Raw genomic sequence first — 20,973 nt, forward strand, 5'->3', positions numbered from 1 at the left:
TCCAGTATCCACTACTTGCAAAGTTCCATTATAGTTAGATATTTAGGCTAATCCATCAGCACTCTACAAATCATCATGATTTCTGTCAAGGGCTTCATGTGCACAAGTGTACTACCATACAGATAGCTCCCTGCAGGCTGCAAATTACCCTGCTTTAGATAAATATCCCTGTCCCTTTATTATTGCTTGGGAAATTCTGGTAACCCATACCCAACAGCATTGTGGAGGTTCATTCACCAGAAAGATTGCAGGCTCACCACCATCTTCTCAAGTTCAACCAGGGATAGGCAAGGAAATGTGGATCTTGCCATTGATATACAGAATCCAAAAGAAATCTATCTTCCAATTAAATAACTGAACATCCAAAGAAAAAAGAAACTAAAGCCTTATACTTCAATTATAGACCTGACACTGATTTGAGTGCGATACTCAATTGGCAATCTTTTATACTGTCAAATGTATCTTGCAATGAATTCAGATAACAAATGAGTTGTGCAGCTTCCTGTTTTGACATGATGCTTTTTACCCCCTCTTCCAGCAGCTCTCAAGCTGAGAAGAGATTAGATGGAATGTCACTGAAGGATTTCTTTAAAAAGTTACTAAGACTCTGCAATTCTGGCTTCCAGCATGAACTAATGTGAGCATTCTGATTGAAAAGGTTTCTCACTCCTCACTTTAGGAACTCCATCTCGAACCTCATTCTATGACCTTGCCACAACAAAATGATATGCATTAAAAAGGTGATATACCTGTATTCTCAGTCAGAAAGGACTATGAGGAAACTCACATCCAATATGTTGGTCTTCTTTAACCAGGCAGAAATTAGCAACCACATCTCTTAAGCTCCCGATCCTCAGGATGAATGCACCCATCTAACCAAGTTTCTGACTGTAATCACGTTGTTTCCCAGCTGATAACTGTTCAATCCTCGGGAGTGGATGACCCTGAATTTCTGTTTCTGATCTGTACGTGTCTACGACAGTGGATCACTACACACCTTTCAAACCATGTATGAGAGCTTCTTAAAAGAATTGTCCTCCAGAAAATATATGCTAACAATCAAAAACTTCTAGATCAAATCACTTCATGGAGGAGGCTGTCTAAGCTTCAAAAAATGACAACTCTAGTTAGTAACTTTTTTGTAGGTTTTGAAATGTGCAAGCGAACCAATTTTCCCTGATCAGGTTTTTTTTAATGGCTACTTTAACTGTCTGGTAAGCCATAACAAAAATCATTCCAAGAAAATGTTTCCCTATCTTTCTATCCACTGCAGAAGTGAAACAGACTCTTGCTAATGTATGATATCTTTGAGACTGCCAGCTTCCTTCACAAATTCTGGAATCCTTAATTCAGATGAGGGGGACATCTGGTCTATTGAGTCCATTTCAATTCATAAACAATCAACTCACTCCAATTTCCACACTCTATTTCTAATGTCCTGCAGATTATTCTCTCTGTGATGCTTTTCCAATTCATTTTTGATTCTGTTTCTATCATCCGTGTGAATTTCAGACTACTCTTCTCATTTTTAATGCCATTTTTTCACATCCATGTCATTTGGCCAAAACTTTAAATCTGTCCCTCCGGTCTTTGAACCACCTGAAAATGGCAAAAGTTTCAGTTACTTTTATATTCTATTCAAACTAGCTGTGACCTTGCACGTATCAAATCTCTGCTCGTCCTCCTTTGCTCCCAGGAGCAGACCTGCAGCTTTTTTATACAACTATGTCACTAAAATAAATCATGACTGGAACCAATCTAGTAAATCACATCCACAAATACTTCAGGACCTTCATATTCTTCTTAATGTTAGATGTCCATTCATGGTCCAACCACTTCAGTACTAGCTCTACATAACATCCTGGTTTTCTACTGTGCTCTAATGACCCACTAACTGCTCTTACAATATATAGGGTGTGTACTCAGCACATCTTTTTGAATCATGCTGTCAAATTTATCCTGCCCCTACATATTTTATTGCCAAAATGCATCACTTTACACATCTGTGCTAAATTTCATCTGTCACTTGCCTGCCCATTCATCCAGCCTATACACATCTCTCTGCAGCTTATTTTTTTATTCTGCTCACTGTTCAAACAAGCTTCATGCCATCTATAAATTGGGAAAATGTACTTTGCATCACAGTAGCAGCATTAGCAACATTCTGACCAGAGGGCATCGCAACCAAGCAATAAACATTTTTTTTACCCTTTTTCTTAAACTTACTTTTTCCACCTATCACCTCCTAATTTCTCACTTCATCCTTTCTCCACTCGCCCACCCACGTTCCCACTCATCTGGCTTCACCTATCACTCACTAGCCAGATTATACTCTTTCCTTTCTGCCCACCTCGTTATCTTAGCTTCTTCACTCCCCCCACCTTTCTTTTCCAGTCCTGATAATGTGTCTCGGCCCAAAACATCAACTGCTATGTCCCCTCCATAGATCAGGGGTTCCCAATCTTTTCTATGCCATAGAAACCTACCATTAACTGAAGGGTCTGTGAATCTGAGGTTGAAAACCCCTGCCATAGATGCTGCCTGACCTACTGAAATCCTCCAGCAGTGTGCGTGCTCTGGATTTCCAGCATCTGCAGAATCTCTTGTGTTAATAAACATCTGATATTTCCACATATTTAATTTCCATTAGGAAATCGATCAAACATGATCAAAACCCAGGCTGCTAGGGTTCAGGTGAGCTCTTGTCTCCAACTGAGAGATACTCGCTCCACTTTGTTCTGAAGAATTTAATGGTATAATAAGCCATGACTTCAGAGGGAAACTGAACTTGGTGAAGATGCAGAGAGTTTGTAAAAGGTTATAAACAGACTCAATGAGTAATTGACAAAATTGATGAGAAATCAGTAGATGTTAGTGGATGGAATGATCATGATAAGCAAGTTAATTAAATACATAAAATTAACAAGTGGGTACAAAAATCAGTTCGGAAGGCAAATGTTATTTACCCCAAGGCCACTGGAATTTCGGAGGGAGGAAGGCTGCCGTAGTGTTATGGAATCTTTGCCAACTATACACCTGGAATACTATTTGCAACCTTGGATTTTGCCCTGCATGGTATTCTTGCCTTGGTGGTAATTAACTACATTTAGGATACTTTGAGATATGGAAAAAATTCTTTACTCAGGGTGTAAATCTTTCACATTTTCTGTAGATACTCTGCCACTGAATATTTGCAAGAATAACATTGATACACTCTTGCTCTCCACCACAATGAAGAGAAATAGGAATTGGAAAGAAAAGTGGATTAACTGGTGTATATAATATAAAAAAAAACAGACTCAAGGGGTTTTGTAGCATATTTTGCTTTCATTAACTTCAGATGTTCTTATCCACAAACTCTCAAGAGAGTAATGAGAAAAGTACATAAATGGCTATTTGGATGGATTCATTAATATCAGGAAAGTATTGAGTTGTCTTGAGCACTTATTCCCAGAATAGAAATGACTGAGAGAGAAAAGAAAGCTTTTTTTAATGATAAGACAGGCTTTGGAAGGTGAAATACGATCAGCACTTCATAAGCGTGGATGTGCAGGTAGGGGAAATGAACAGGGTAGAACTCTCATGTCTAGAAGTAACCTGATAAGCCTACTGGCCATTGGTGTGTGCAAAACCCCAGGCAGCTCTAGGCAAGCTTTACATTATTATCTACAAAGACAAAGTACACAAGAACCTCAGCCAAAGAATTGGAAAAAATGTGCACATTTTAATTCCTCAATGAAATGACTGTCATTGGTAGTCTTCTGTCAACAGAATATTGATTTTTCAAAATTATTCAATGGCTTCCAACAAATTTTGAAACTAAAAGGGTATAACAGATTTCATCTGATGAATCTGAAACGTTAATATTGACAATTTTATTTGCAGCAAAACACAGCAGTATGACCAATCGCATGACTGCAGCTTTAGAGTAGACATCATGACATATTAAGATTAACTTAACAGTCCACTAATGTATTTATAAATATAAGATGTGTCTTCAAGAACTGAATGAACAAAATGGTATTGCCTTACTAAGACATCAAAGACACGATGTTCAATTGTAGAATGGCTCCCCTCAATAAAGATTGTTCTTCTCATGGTTCTCTGGGTACAACAACAATAAAGTAACCCATGCTCTCCAACTAGGCCGCTTAAAATAAATGCTGCTAGTTAGCCTCTTTCATGAAGAAAATCATTGCTCAGGCCAGGTAGTTACACCCAGAAACAACTTCAGCTCCAACTGTTTTATCACTGAGAAGTGTAGTTAAAAATTTGGTCAAAAACAAACTAGCGAGCCCAAGCCTTCTGACTGCAGAGAGTAAAAAGTTGATCTTATTAGACGCATTTCACTTCTAATCTGTACCAAAACCTTTTGGGTAGCTGTAAAGATTTAGATGTCACAGGAAAAGTCAGACTTTTCCTTTCAGCAAAGGGGAAAACACATTAAAGAGCAACTTAAGACAGCCTATTTAGTAGCTGGTTGTAGGATGGAATGTGACATTGACTAATGAACTCTTTTGCTTGTTTGCTGATGAAAGGGCATCAATGGCAACAGTAAAATTACATTGGAGCTTTCCAAATTAGCAAAATATCTTACCTAAATCTTTTACTACTATCAGCAAGTAGTAGGTTTAGGATCATTGACCTGACATGGCACTCCAATCTTGTACATTGCCCTGATCTAATGGTTCTGCATTTACTTCCCTTTAACTACTTACCTGAGCTGATTTATAATCGAATGATACTTCTGGCTTTGGTTTTGCATTATTCCTGCAAACAAAATCAAAAATGAGGACATGAGGTTTTATTCTGATTTTAGGAGTTCCCCAACTCTATGACTGAAATCAAACAATGAACTATAACTACAAAATAAAGAAAAACCAAGTACTTCTGTGCGAATTCATTGCAATTTCTTCTCTTTTTATCCTTTTAAAATTTGTTTCCACCTTTTACTGAACATACTGAGTGATGCAATGGCTTAGACCTCCAATCATTGCTGACCCTCTGGGAGCGCATGTAATTACCCATTTTTCACGAGCAAGCCTGCACGTTGGTCGTCAGCCAACAAATCTGCCTCCAGCTTGAGAATGACATTTTTCCAGCTTCCTCAAATCACCGAGTTTCACATTCGTAACATTTATGAACAGTAAATTTAGCAGCACAAGAAAGTATAAACTTGGTGGTTGCACACAAACACAGATCAGGGAATGACAATCTGGAGGTGGCTTCGGCTCGATTACTCTCGTCCTCGCTCAGCAACTGACAGAGTATATCCAAACAGTCAGGGTGTTAAAAACAGATCAAACCCATTGTTTAATTCCCATTTCTCACTCACTCCAAACCCTTTTTAAGTATTGATCTGAAACTGAAAGAGAGAGTTTGCAATCCCAACGGCAGTTTTGACCCAAAGTCTAAATTTGAACCCTGTTATTATGAGGCCACCTGCTTCTATCTGCACAAAGTCAACAACAAGACTCTGTTTAAGCTTTTGGTCATCAGTCCTATATTGTTTATCCTTATGCAACCCATAGTCAAAGATTTGCTTGATTATGCTTTTCCAAAGTGACTAGGGGAATGTTTTACTAAGTTAGAATAGGTTTAGAAACCTAATTGTCAATGAAGTCTGTAAGGCAGCTTCTTACCGTCCTTCCTGCTGCGCCTGCTGAGGGGTGTGAGTGGTTGTAATTGTTGCAATCTTTTCAGCATTTGTTAGCAAAGATGGATTGGTGGATTCTAATGGAAAAGAAAAATGAAACTTAAACATCCTCAGGTGTAGGCTATTATTTCAACAGAACAGATAAATTGTAAGTGGAAATTTTACAGAAAAGATCACTAAAAAAATTCAAGGAGAAATATTTGAGTATTACCAAAAATTCTCTAACATTGAATTTCTATTTTTCTTTAACTAAAATGCTTAAATTTTACTTGTTATGTAAAAACTTCATACTTTATTCTTGAACAAATGGATTATTGTAAATTCAGAGCAATTCACTTGAACTATATGCATTTTAATTTAACCAGGAATGAAATGTGTTTTATTGTCTGATGTTTCTATCACACATTCCTGTTTATCTTACACTACTATAGAGATGGTAATTGATTTTGCAGTTTTAATAAAAAAGTAATGTGGACTACAAAGAATGAAACCTCAATGTCACAATGCAGGGCCAACATTTCCCTTGTTCAGTCACTATAAGCTATTGGCCTGAACTATAAATGCACTGAATCAGAAAATGCAATCCTCACCCCTCGAAAACATCAGTGAAGATGCTGGACACCTATGGTAATAAAAATTAAATTGACTGAAAAGCAGTGGCCTTGGGCATCTTATAAATTTTACAAGATGTGATAACAGAAGGTCACACAGGAAAGTGTGGACTGAAAATTGCAGGAGTTGTAAATCAGGTGCATGAACCTTCAGGTCCAAATTCCCAGTCACACAAAACTCATGCTGATGCTAAGAGAGCCAAACTATAAAAAGTTATGATTCCTTGGTATTGTAGGAATTTCTCACCTACGTTTGCAAAAAACCAATAGCTTAAACACATAAAGAAGTAAAAATAATGTATTATTGCAACACAGGGAATACTTAAGTAAAAATAGCATAGCGAGTTTGGTGGCTTTAGGTTCAGGTGTTGAGGTTGGCCATTTATGACGGAGTGGCCGCCATAGTGTAGTGCCAAAGCTCAGGGCATTCCATTGATTCAATTCTGGCACCGTTCAGCGAGGAGCGTCTGTACCTCCTCCCTACGGAATCAGTGGGTTTTCCCCATGTGCGTCTGCTTCCCCCCCACACAGCCCAAAGATGTAGCAGGCAGGTTAACTAGTTACCGTAAATCGCCCCTTTATGAGGTTAGAGTGAATCGAGGTTGTGGGATTGCTGAGGCTCGAATGACTTGAAGCGCTCGAAGGGCCTACTCTGCATTCTATCGTTAAGTAAATAAGTGAAAGCAGTAATATTTAACTCTGGGACCGCAAGTGTTTGGAAGTCTCTTCAGATGCCTGTGGACTTTTAGCTGCCAAGTATATGAAAGGCTGAGATCAATAGATTTTTGGACATCTAAAGAATCAAGAATTCTGAACCAGAGGGGATAACTTAGCTCAATTTCACACACCGCATCACTGAACTGTTCCCACAATGCATGGACTCTTCATCTCATATTCTCAATACTTATTGCTCATTTATTATTATCTTTTTCTCTTTTGTATTTGTACAGTCTTTTGCAAACTGGTAACCTGCCTTGTTGGTGCAGCCTGCCACTGATTCTATTATGCTTACTGTATTTATTAAACATGCCTGCAAGAAATCTCAGGGTTGTACATGGTGACAGATTATGTACTTTGATTAGGAGTTTACTTTGAACCTTGAACTGTGGAGATATTGTCGGGGAAAAGGATATAAAGCACTAGCATGCATATTTTTGAATGGATCAGATTCTAGAGGCTGTATATACTACTACTTTAACTTATATTCTTAACCAGTACTTATATCAATTTGCTTCAAATCTGTAAAAATGTAAATGCTTTCAACTCACCGTCTCCAGGAATGATGCGCAAGGTAACGGTGTTTCCAGCCTCCTTGATCAAATTGACAATATCCGAGTGGGACTTGTTGGTAATCGAGCATCCGTTAACAGCTAAAATACGGTCTCCAACTTTAAGTTGACCACAACGATCTGCAGGGCTTCCTTCGATTATCCGACCTATTTTGTGAGGCATGGCTACACATGCATTGCCTGGTTTTGTACAAGTTTTAATTGGGAAGATGGTAAAGATGAACCATTTGAAGAGGAGGATAGGGAGACAGAAGGTCAGGGGTTAATTCACTGTGCCACAAAGCAAAATTAATGATGGAATGTATTACATCCCATGGTTGGTGATCAAAACATTGGCAATCAGTTCTATGCAACGTAGCTGTAACTGGGCAATGTGCAACATAGATGTGAATGGGTAATGAGCAGCTCCCTCTAAAAATTTATAATTATTAGCTGACACTAGTCAAAAACAAGTTTTAGCAGTATTAAAATGTTTGCAGAGGGAACTTACAAGTCATTTTAAGTACATAGCCTGTTGCCTTCACTAATAATATAACTCAGTTGAATTTACATCAATGGACACATGGGGAAGGAGTCTATCAAACAAATTCCAACAAAAAGTGGCAGCACTGACTGCAAAGGACAAGTACTCTACAATTATTTACTACCTAGAAAAATTATCGCTCGAAGTTCAAAATTCAAGAAAATGTAAAATGTATGCAAGGCAATATGGAATATTTTAAACTTCTGAGCAACATGGGGAGTAAAACTGGAAGAAGATATTGTACATCCTAGGATCTGCCATTTAGTTAAATAATTATCAAACTAATGTACGTGTTTAACAAAGCACAATGGCTTTGAATCCTGGAAAGTCTTTGTATTCCAGTAAATGATGGAAAATGAATGTAACATTGTATATTGAAACATCAGTGCATCTATTCAAATTAATTAACACAAGGGAAACTGCATCAGCCTGCACTACGCATTAAAACACAGGCAATTTGGGGATAAGATTATCTGAAATCTCAGATGGTGAAAGGTTAAAAACCTCGGTAATCCTCTTCAGGTATTTACGGTAAACACCTGAATGTGAATCGACACTTAGAACATGGTCAACTAACACTGATTCAGGGGATTAGCTCCTGTACCAATCATGTTAACACTATACTTTTAGAGCTGTATTATGTGCCACTGTGATTAAATTTAGCACTTTGCCAATGTTCTGTTCTTTCTCATTGTAGAAAGGCAAGCAGATCTCAAACCCAGCAAAGCCCTTTGTGAACCAAGGAGTTAGTTTCTACACTACAGCTTTGATTTTCAGGAGGAACTGTGGTCGATTAAAAACTGAGCCGCAGAACGTGACGGCAAGTAAATTGTGTGATTGGAGACATAAACTTAAAATAAAATAAAAAGCCAGGTTTGAATCAGCTCCACTTAATCACCAGCAAAGAAAGCACACTCATTATAACCCAAAGATTTGTCCAAATGAACGACACAAGGAGCGAGGCAAAGCAGAAAGCAGACATTTCATGCAGGGATTTAGGAACATCCAATGATCATTATAAATCCACAATGAATTAAGTTACCCTGACTTACTCTTGAAATACAATTAAGCTTATTTCTCAGATGTTAAAATAAGATTTAATACTTTGATTCATTTTATAATAATACAGAATATTAACTATTAAAATAATAAATGAATTCTCTGCAGTGCAACAAATTAATAACTGCTCTGAATGAATACATAACTGATCGCACAGGATAGGCAATCACTCTGCTTTTTAGAAAACCTACTTGTTGTATCAATGTTTACATCTATTTAGAAAGTATAATTTTGGTGTTGTATTTAATTGGGAGTGCAGCTTCAAAATGCACTTACCAAAAGAAGTGCCTGCCTCTGGCCGGCTGACAGAGGAGACAATCACGAAACCAAAGCCTTCACTTTCTCCACGCCGTATCTCTACGTCATACGGCTGTACAGCTGGTCCGCCACCAGTCCCAGCACCACTGGCGCTGCCGCTCCCCGAGCTCACCGTGTTCAGAGAGTTCTGACTGCCCTGCGGGGTGCGTTTCTCTTCGGTCAAGGACACCGCTTGATTGCTGCTGTGATGTGATGAGACCGGTGAGGCAGACACTTCGGTGTCAGGCTTCGGAGCGGCTGCTGTGTTAATCAGAATCAGAATCAGGCTTAATACCACAGGCACACGTCGTGAAGTTTGTTGACTTTGCAGTAGCAATACAGTGTGTAAATGGTTAAATTAAATAAGTAGTGCAAAAATAGAAATAATAAGGTAGTGAGGTAGTGCCCGTGGGTTCAATGTCCATTCAGAAATCGGATGGCAGAGGGAAAGAAGCTGTTCCAGAATCATGTTCCAGAGTGTGCATCTTCAGGCATGACCTGGGTAATGGGGGCCCATAATGATGCATGCCATCTTTTTGAGGCACTGCTCCATTAAGGTGTCCTGGATACTATGGAGGCTAATGCCCATGATGGAGCTGACTACGCTTATAACTCTATGCAGCTTATTTCAATCTTGTGCAGAAGCCACCACCACCCCATACTAGACAGTGGTGTAGCCAGCTCGAATGCTCTCCATGGTACTTGTGTAGAAATGTTAAGTGAAACAACTGAGTTTTTAAAACCGGAAATAGTTGACTTGGATGCGGTTTTTGATCAGAAAAGTGGAGAGACTTAGATAAATTAAAACATAGTTGACTCATTCATTTTTAGTTGGCAACAGCGAAGGGAATTCAGAGGATTGGCACAGGAAGCTGTGCCAGGGAGGCGAGGTGAAAAACAACCTGCATTGCCATATGGAAATGCTTAACTGTGAAAGTTTGGTGAGAACTTAAGCAGTTCATGCATGTGAAACTTCAATCATCCATCAGTTAGCTGGCGTTCATGATCTCGTGAATTATGGCAACTTGTGCTACCTGTGGGACCAGAGTTTATTTAAGAACAAAGTTTCTAAGTTTGTAGAAGAATAGCATCATTTCATAAGGAGAGGAACTTGAGAGTGGGGCTTTGGTAGGAGGGTAGAGGCTAATTTAATTCTTGTAAGTCACATAGGCACAATGTGCAGAACAAGTCTGCCCTGTTCATGGAGCTAAAGGGATCAATACAATTGCATTCAAAGCTTTGGATTACCAGGATCTGATTCCCACTCTTTAATACAATCAAGAAAATATTCTATTTGTATAACATCTTTAATTGTGAAGTTCTCAAAAGAATACTGAAAAACTGCCATTAGTTTAAAAAATAAGTGATAATGGGTAAAGAAACCGTCCTGAGTGAAAGTTCACTTTTCCTGACTTTTATGTAAGGTCATACTTATCACTTAAAGATGTACTGGTACCATTTTGCTGGCTGTGGAATTGGTGAGAAATACTAGGACAGCTGACTAAGTCATTTCAATAGGCTTAAGTTCACTGTCAAACCTATCAAAGACTTGGAATAGAAAAAATTCTCCAGAATTATTATAATCATTAAATAGCTGAAAATTCAAATTCAAAAATTAAAACAAAATTACTCATACACATTTAAAACTTCTCAATAAAATCATTATTAAATCAAGGAAATTACCTAACAGTTGGTCTCGTTCCTCTCTGCAACACCAATCTGACACAGCACAAGGTTAAGCTGGCAGATAACCTCTATGCAAGTACAGGGGGACTACAATCTCAATGCTGTGCTGTTGCATCCTATGAGGACACCAAATTCAGTGCAGACCAAGGAGCAGTCAGGACCTTCAGGATTTCCATGTTTGGGGAAGAATTCCAGACTCAGAGCCACATCAAAAACTGCCAAGTTTATTGTAGAACTGTTTGCACTTACCAGCACTTTATGGTAGACTGAATCCAAACCTAAGATACTCAACAGTGAACCAATACAGCTACAGAAAATGGAGCAGGGACCATTAACATTGGGATGGGAGAGGGAAGGGTTTCAGAATCAGGTTTCACATCACTGCCATATGTTGTGAAATATGTTGCTTTGCGACAGCAGTACATTGTAATAGACAATTAAAAACTATAAAATACTATCATCATTATGACACAGGTGAACATCTTTGGACCTTTGGACATGATCTCATGACCATGATTGTTCTTGACAAATTTTTCTACAGAAGTGGTTTTCCAGTGCCTTCTTCTGGTAGTGTCTTTGCCAAGACAGGTGACCCCAGCCATTATCAATACTCTTTGGAGATTGTCTGCTTCATCACGTAACCAGGACTTGTGATGTGCACCAGCTGCTCATATGACTTGACGTGACCCTGATTCAGTGGGGGAGGGGTTGTAAGCAGGTGCACCACCTTGCCCAAGGGTGACCTGCAGGCTGGCGGAGGGAAGAGATGCATCTCCACCCTACCACTATAAATACAGTGCAAAAGGACAGGAAAAGAAAATAGTGGATTCAGTGTGCATCAGAAATCTGGTGGTGGTGGGGAAGAAGCACTTCCTGAAACCTTGAGGCTCCTGTACGTCCTCCTTGATGGCAGCAATGAGAAGAAGGCATGTCCTGCATGATGGGAGTCCTTAATGATGGATGCTGCCTTTTTGAGGCATCACCTTCTGAAGGTGTCCTGGATGCTGGAGAGGCTAGTGCACATGATGGAGCTGACGGAGTTTGCAACTCTCTGCAGCTTTTCATGATCCTGTTCCCTTCACACACACCAGATTGTGATACAACCAGTCGGAATACTCTTCACTGTACATCTTAGAAATTCTCCAGAGTCTTTGGTGACATACCTAGTCTCCTCAAAATCCAAATGAAACATAGCCACTGTTGTGCCTTCTTTGTAATTGCATCAATGTGTTGGGCCCAGGATAGATCTTCAGAGATGCTGGCACCCAGGAACTTGAAACTGCTCACCTATTCTACTGCGATCCCTTAAAGATGACTTATGTGTGTTCCCTTAACTTCCCTTTCCTTAAGTCCACAATCAAATCATTGATCGTACTGATGTTAAGTGCAAGGTTGTTGTTGTGACACCACTATCCCGCTCCTATAGTATATATGTTCTATGCTTTGGGCAGGGTGTTGTTATGAAGAGTGATAGAACGGGAAGAGCCAGGTGTAGAGAGGGGAAATGCACAAGGGGTGCTGTGTCAGGTTTATAAAAGGAAGAAGCAACGTTGATGATGTGGAGGTAGAAATGTTAGAATCTCAGCTCAAGGCCATGATTGCAAGACAAGCAAACCTTCAGAAAGTCTGCAGGAGACAACATGAAGCATGCCCAAGATGCTACACATGGGCATAACGTACTGAGAACAACTTATATGCACTATAACTAATTATCCAAGATACAAGTACTTGGATCATCCAGTTACAGTAGAAAATTTTCTCCTTGTGTAAAACAACAATCTGGGGGAAAGACTATCAGCTTTTTAATGAACCAATAGTTTCAATTAGCAGATTGCAATATTTTACAGAATGTATAAGTAATGAGACAGTGACATGAAGGTGTCTCTAGGCTGCTTACTTAAAATAGGCAGAGTGGAATATAAATGTAGATTTACACATCTAATTTAATTTCTCAATGTAGAATAATCTTTTGGCAATTGGTTCAATTTACATCTTTATAGTCTAGAGGCAATGACTTTCTTGCAAGGATAAAGCAATGCATTTTGTTTTCAATCAGACACTGACAAGTACTAACCTGTGTACACCACTTTACGCCTCACAGTAAGATTAACATGGCCCTGTTTAGCAGCTTGCTGCATTAATTGAACCACAAGCTGGTGGGACTTTCCAACCACTGCTGTACCATCCACACAAATTAGCTCATCACCCGTCCGCAGCCTTCCATCTGCGTCGGCAGCACCCAGGGGTACAATGTGGCCAATGTAGATCTGTACCGAAAGAAAGGAATTGAAGACATGGTGTTAGTGACTGCCAGCTGACCACGCTTCAAGGCCAGTTGTAATGCTTTGCATCCATAATTTTCAACAGCTAAAATACATCACCATAGTTTCCATTTGACACACTTAAGGAGAAAGTCCAGTCCAGTACTTCAGTGCACAGCCCAGAATTTCAAAATGAGGATACCACGACAAGCACATAAAAGAATCAAAGAATCCTACCGAGAAGAAATACTTTGGGATACTCAGGTACATCAGCTGCTGATCCTGCCTTTGTTTTATGGCAGATCAGCATAAAAGAAATAATACCTAGCGGTTTAACAAGGAAAAATAAGCAAGGTGCAGCCAACAAAAAAGCTTGGTTATCTAAAATAATTCTATGCTTATTTTTTTAAATTTAAAGGCATATTGTGCAAATGGGAAATTGCGTAGATGTTCTCAGGAATCAATTTGCAATGTTTGTAAACCATAATTCATTAAAATGGTCATGCATAAGTGACCATTATTACAGTTGACCACAGTGAGAAGACACCACGTATCATGATCTGCACGTTTACAACACTGAAATGTGCAAATGAGTCTCCCAAAGCTCACACTGAGAGTTTAATGAAATAACAAATGCATGACTGAGAATTAGAAGCAGACCACAAAAAGAATTTTCATTCAACTGCTGAAATTTAGAGGCTGAAATCATGATTTGGCTGAAAATGATTATCTTGCTTATCTAGTTTCAACTTTCCAAAAGTATTTTTAAAGCAATTAAACATACTACTCAAAAATATCAATATTTCCATTTAAATTTATGAATGAAGTGAAATATTTATTATTTTAATATAGGAAAGTTAAGCATACACAGATTTGAAATTTTGATTGAGGTCTCACAGAGTCAGAAATTGATGGTATAAATGGGTCCATTCAGCCCACTGTGTCCAAACCAGCTAGAAATGGACCCCAGTCTAATCGTACTTTCCAATTCTTGATCCGTACATGCAGGTAATGGGCCTGCAAGTGGTAACTCAGGAACTTTTCCAAGTGTATAAGATTTTTCATTGTATTTTAGATTCACCCCACTCACATCATTTGTTGAGCAAAATATTTTTTCTCAATTCTTTTGTAATCCTTGTACCAACTAGCTTAAGTCTCTGTCTCCCTAAGTTAGTAACTAACTTGCCCTAACCATGGCTCTCATAATCTTAAACTTTTCAGTTAAATCTCCATTCACTCTATTTTATCCCAGTGAGAACAAAACTCATTGAACAATCTCTTCTCAAAAACATAATTCACCAGCAGCATTTCATAAACCTCTTCTGCACTTTAGTTGCAAAGTAGTGGGCTAGAACTGCTCACAGTACTGTAGTTGCCGTCTAACAAAGGTTTGATACAGTGTCTGGAAGATACTTTACACCCAGGGTTTGGTTTCAGTCTACTTTGATTTTCAAGTTCTGTCAGACTTTATAACACAAATAGTCTGGATACAATTTAATTATTCCTATAGCAATTAAAGGAGTAACTGATGCAGCTTGAATCTGTTGTAGTCTAAACTAGAATTGTTCAATCTTTCTATGAAATTAGAGCCACGTATATATTTCTAAACAAGAAAGGGATTGATTTTAATGCAAAGGACAAATTTGGCCAAGGAAGAGGAAAAACTCCTGATGCCTCCAGAGCAAGGTTGTTAAAACATTCGAACTGGCACAGTGCTTAATTTGGCATTCAGAGCAGTGCTGATCCACCATAGGAAATGTAATCACTGTTTTTGTTATTATTATTCACTGATATGGAGGAAAGAATATGTTATGTTTGAGACAATCACCTATAAAGTGAGATGGCTATGATAAATTAATACCAATTACTTTCAAGAGTCCTGCCCACATAGCATAAAATACTAAACGTATTTTACGAATGTGTCTGAAGCCTGAGTGCACAGTAATTAAGTGAAGTACTAGCTGTGCCACTTTCAAATGAAAAAGTATTACATAACCAGCTTGATGCAGAAAAGGTGTTGCTCTTTTTACATTGAAAACAAAGATAATATTCAGCAGTATCAAACCATTTTTAATTACTTACTGGCTCCCCAGGTTCATTTCCACCAAGTATCCTAAATCCAAACCCAGTTTCCTTTCTCCAGAGAAAAATATCTTGCTCCTGGTAATCGGGAACTGTGGGGAAGAGAAAAAAGGACAACTCCAGATTTCATATCATCATAAATGTATGAAGGTATAATGGAGGTCAATTGGTTTGCATCAACAACACAACAGAGACAGCATGCTGTCTGCTGCTTAGGAAATGGCAATATTAAATTAAAGGCTTCCAATGTTTGAATTTGTGCCATCCTCCCCAATTGATTATAAGATTGAATCACATCACAGTCTGCCAGTCGGCTGTCACAATTTATTACAAAAGCCAAATTCTAAATCATGGCAACGACTCCAAGATGGCTGGAAGGCAGAAATTCAATAAAGATGTTGCTGCAATAAATGCCCATTCTTTGGCCCCAGCTCACCCTCATTTTTAATGACGGGCATGTGCCATTGACCGTTATAGGTGGCACCCTCAGCAGAGAAGCTTCTTGCTAAGCAGAGCCTGGCAGTGCAAGTTATAGGAGTCAAGAGCTGAAAATCCACATACTGCATATTCACAATTGTCGGCTCAAGTTAGTTAAAGATTAATGTCTGAATTCAAATCAAACATACACTGTTCTACAGTTATAGCTACACAGCCAGACTATGGAAAAACTTTATTGTATTAACAAGAAATTAAATTTTATTTTACATTGCTTATCAGAATTAACCTACGAACTCTGACTGTAAAAATGAAAAAGACTCATTAAATTAAGAAAACCGATGTGAGAAAATACACATTTATTGAAAATTTCCAGTCAGGGTTTCATTTGCCTGAATAAGCTGGTTAAACACATTGTGTGACTTGTTGCTATGTTACTGTTAAGTAATGGTTTTCATTTCAGGAATACAATGTAGAGTTTCCTTTTAAGAACCATGTGGATAGTTGTGAACATATGTCCAGCTTGCAGGACAATAACAAAACAGCATGTTGTACTCCACGTTGAGGTACTTCATTTGCAAATACAAGGGCCAAACCACTGGGGTTGAAACGCTGAATCTCACAGGTCTAATTGTCCCAGGTTTGATCTCCAATGTGTAAAGTGAGCTGAGATCAAAGTGAGACTGCTGCATTCATCCTCTGTCTTGAAGTCAAAATAAACATTCAGCCTGTGTCCTGAACCAATTATCCACTAACCTCTGCTAGAACATATATACTTGGGTTTGGGTAATTGATTCCCCACAATATTCCGGGTGGGAATTTGATCGGATCTTGCTTGTCTGTGATTCCAGCTCCAATTAAATAAGCCTAGAAATGGGGGTTCACACTACTCTGTGGGCTGAATCGTCACTGCATTTAGCGGTACAAGGCGATAAATGGGAGCTCTCTAATTGGTGTGCTGAACTGTCAATACACTTAATGGTAGATGCTAAACACGGGAGATCTATTGCAAAAAGCTTGGATTGCTGCCATGAATGCAGTAGATTGCTCATTAGAGGGGTCCAGGGGGAATCTGGTACCTCTGAAGAGATTCTGGGAGCAGACTCTTTACTGATGGATATGTCTTTACTTCCTGACCTAAGGTCAACAATCAAGAGTGACTGCCCAGATATGACCATCACAACAAATCCAGCAACAGAGCGCAGCCAATGTTTGGCATGCAGCACCAATTTCAAGAACATTTCAGCAATTAAATACTGCAGACACCAGACTTCCTGTCAGTTTACTCACACTCCGTGGTTTTGGGAGGTGAAGGAGAAGCCAGCAAAGTGATCAAGCTGCCTTGATCACACTTCTTGAAATCAGTCACCTTACACAGCGAGACCAACAAGAGCAAAGCAACTACAAAAACAGGCTCCTACTTTTACTGAGACCATTCCAAGATGGCTGCTAACGGCTGGTGTAAGTCCAATTTATCTCAGAAAGGCTAGAAATGGACACCACACAAATAGTGACATCATCACACATCTGCCTGATGTGGCAGACATGCTGCTAGGTTAGATTGGATTGTGCATGAAAGGGGCTGGTTCAATTTTCACAACGAAACTGATGTCATGCGGAAGTGACTGGTGCTGTGATACACACCAACTTTCACAGGAATAGCGTCCAAAATACTTTCAAATACAAAGAGTAGGAGAAATTTTACTTTATGCTTGTCATAACGGAGACACCTCCTTCTCCCTTATTAGGGAGAGAGAGAACCTGTGGCATGTCGAATGCTGGGTGAAACGGGATATCTTCACGCGATGTAACTGCAAGTCTGTGTCTTCACTACTGCTTTGCTCACACTTGAGTGCTCAGTAGTAGGTGCTGATGCTTTTGTTTTGCTAGTGGGGGGTGGGGGATTCGTGCTCACTGTTGTTTATGTGCGGGGGGGGACTTTGGTGTTCTTATGCTTCACTGTCGTTCATTCTTTGGGGCACTCCTCTGCTTTTGTGGACATTTGCAAAAAGAAAGCATTTCTGGATGTATATTGTTCTCTGACATTGAATTGGACCTTTGAACATTCTGTTTCATGATTGACCAATCCAAGTATAACCTGAAATTTTGGTTTGATCACTTATGAAACAGAATCACTGGATATTTGATTTTTGTTTTATTCTGTGTCTCTCTTTCTGATTTGCTTTAGTTCCAACTGATTATTTCTGTGTGAAGTCACTGGCTATTAAATAGCTTATTCGCATTTAATTTATGAGCATCGTTCTTGCAGGAAAACGTCTATCTATGTTTAAGGTTGCACGTCATCTCTGTTGAAAGAAACCCTTTGAATTGTTTTTCAGCATTATTATAACTGGAAACACAGCAATTTAATGCATTTACTGTCACACCACCTCAATTATCAATTGCAATATTGGCCATGTATCATTGATTTGTAGCTCCTGACTCTGTTAATAGTTTGAAGATAATTAAAATTCAGTTAACTTAAAGACAAGAACATTGATAAATCATTTTCTTGGATCCAAGTGCGGAGCTACTATGTAGGATGCCGCTATCATTTATGTAATGTCAGCACACCGCAGGCTTCACCAAGTCTGCAGCAAAATGGCTCTGCTGGGAACTCTTAACACATGTCTGTTCTCTTAGCAGCTTTCAACAGATTCCTATTTGCTCCATCTGTACCTCAAACAACTGCAAGCAGGTACACAAAAGCTCCTTACATGTACGGCTCTCTTTAAAAGATTGGGGAAATCGTGTTAGAAGTGCTTTAAGTGGGGAAGCAGCAGGTATCTGCTGGCATGGAGTGATTGTGCTGGATAGTTAACTTCCATACTGCTTGTTCATTGTAAGATTAAACATTTTAAAAATGCTGTGTAAATTTTAAAAAAATGTGACAGGAAAACAAAAGTCATGAGAGAATGCTCGGTGAACGGGATCATTACCCAAAAGGCAAGGCGTAGGTTGGAAGGAGTTAGAAGCAGAAACTGGTCGAGGTGGCTTTACGAAGCCTCTCAGCTCCAGGGAACTGGGTTTGACGCAGACTCTAAATGCTGACATTGAGGAATTTGCATATTCTCCCCGTGACAGCGTGGATCTCTTGTGGATGCTCCAGCTTCTTCACTCATTCCAAAGATTTACTGATTTGCTAAATTGGCTTCTGTAAATTGCCTAGATTGCTCAAATCATACATTAAAATTGGCAAAAAAAGAAAATAGTAGGGCAAGTGTGAGAGGGAATAAGCTGAAGGGGGCAGGAAAATATGGAGAGAATGAATTGGATCATTGGGATTGCTTCACATGAAGCCATAATGGGTATTGTATGGACTTCTGTGTCATTGCAAGTTCATCATAACCCGCAAACAGGGTACAACAGGCACCAAAATCTCCGAAACATGCCAAATCCAGTTCCAGTGCTTACATTTTATGGTTGAGGTAAAATCTGGATTATTTTTAATTTGATGTTATCAACTACAGCAAAAGGATTAAATGGGTAAACCAAATGCTATAATTGGCCAGAACCTTTTGATCTATGTTTCACATCTCATACTGAGAAAAATGCATGCAATATGCTGCATCTAAAAAGTATAGAGTAATTCTACAGTTTCCAGTGAGCGGGGTGGAACATGCACGAAAAGAAAGGAGTTGGTGCAGGATGCTGAAGATAGTGGCCTTGGCCCACGCACACATGGATCTATGTGCTGGGTGCAAATAAAAACGGAAACAATTTAAACGAACTACAGTTCTATCACATCACACAAGACAATTGCACACAGTATGATTTGCAACCCAGAACATAACATCAACCTGTCTAACACATGGTAAAGTTTATTATTTGCAAAGCAGGAACAATTGTGTGTCCTCCTCAGTCATTTAAATGAAATATCTGTTGGGCTAAAGATTACATGGAAAATTATTTTGCAGCACCTGCTAATGATATTCCCATTTGCAATACACCATTAACATTTCTAATTATTTGCCCAGGCTGTCTCTGCTAGCAGTTTAACTCAAAGGGAAACTCCACTGATTTTTACACCGAAGACTGAAAAAGGCAACTATTCCTGTTGGTGATAAATGTTAGTAATTGGCTACTCTTAAAATGGTGCTATTCTGCAATTTAGAATTTCCTTTAAATTATATTTTCAAATATTCAAGACTTCCTTCCAAATATTCTCATGGATAACTGCACATTGCATCGTCCGAGAACAACAGCTGCAACATTATTAATAGAGCCCACTGTTCTAGCTCACCAATAACTGTGAAAATACAAAATATTCTTTGCTACTAGGCTTCAGGGGCATTCTCTGCAGCTGTTAATGGAAACCGTCAGCAACACCAACGTGAAAATCGGTGATACTACAGAACTGAATTCTGAATTGCACAGTATATAAAGACAAAGGACATTAATGTCAATCTTTTAGTTATTAACTTCAGCAAAAAGTATTAAAGTCATGAAAAGAGGAACGCTTGGAATTTTTTTTATCAGTACTTACGTCTACTTTCATACATGCTTCGTGACTGGGCCCAGATTTTGAAAGGATCTGGCTTCCTTTGCCCAGTGATATCTGTTTGATCCACTGCTGGTACCTCGTTTGAAGGGTAGTCTGGAAGCCCAGGGGTGCCCAGGACTGGTGAGGCAGTGTGTGTGCTCCGCTGGCTGGAGACACTATGCTGGGAGCTGTTCTGGCTGTCCTTCCTTTCCAGTGTTTGCTGCAATTATTCAAGAGAACAGAAGGTCAGTCCAGCTTTTCACTGACTGGGAGCAATCGATACAATGCTCCCATTTTGAAAAAAAATCATTTCACAAAGTTAAGTTGTTTACTGCAGCTGTAACTACTTTAAAGGCAGCCCATCATGAGAAGTGCACAATGCACTAAATGAGGATTCGCGACTACCCATCTTTTTAGAACATTTAGATATTTCTACTGACTAGAAGACAGGTGACACATTTCATATCAGTTTCAAAATAAAAGCAGAGTTCTTTCTTCAAATTGAGAGCTTAGGTAGTCTGAAAATAAATACTACAAAGCACACTCCATCTGAGATATTCCATGCACATAAGATGTATTCTGCCAACGGGT

General features: G+C 39.0%; 1 protein-coding gene across 3 annotated transcripts in view; it reads right to left on the reverse strand.

Annotated features, from left to right (window-relative positions):
* Positions 1–20,973, reverse strand: part of magi1b (membrane associated guanylate kinase, WW and PDZ domain containing 1b) — a 409,035-nt gene that overhangs the window by 38,381 nt on the left and 349,681 nt on the right. For 2 of the 3 annotated variants that reach the window (XM_059944277.1, XM_059944275.1), the window contains 7 exons: positions 20,386–20,602; positions 15,465–15,556; positions 13,196–13,388; positions 9,415–9,696; positions 7,536–7,736; positions 5,643–5,733; positions 4,719–4,770 (listed from right to left, as the gene is read on the reverse strand). In XM_059944277.1, the coding sequence (XP_059800260.1) occupies positions 4,719–4,770; positions 5,643–5,733; positions 7,536–7,736; positions 9,415–9,696; positions 13,196–13,388; positions 15,465–15,556; positions 20,386–20,602 (1,128 nt within the window). The remainder of the gene's footprint in view (positions 1–4,718; positions 4,771–5,642; positions 5,734–7,535; positions 7,737–9,414; positions 9,697–13,195; positions 13,389–15,464; positions 15,557–20,385; positions 20,603–20,973) is intronic. The other variant, XM_059944276.1, reaches the window with a different exon arrangement.

The sequence above is a fragment of the Hypanus sabinus genome, chromosome 19 (assembly GCF_030144855.1).
Source record: "Hypanus sabinus isolate sHypSab1 chromosome 19, sHypSab1.hap1, whole genome shotgun sequence".
NCBI lineage: Eukaryota > Metazoa > Chordata > Chondrichthyes > Myliobatiformes > Dasyatidae > Hypanus > Hypanus sabinus.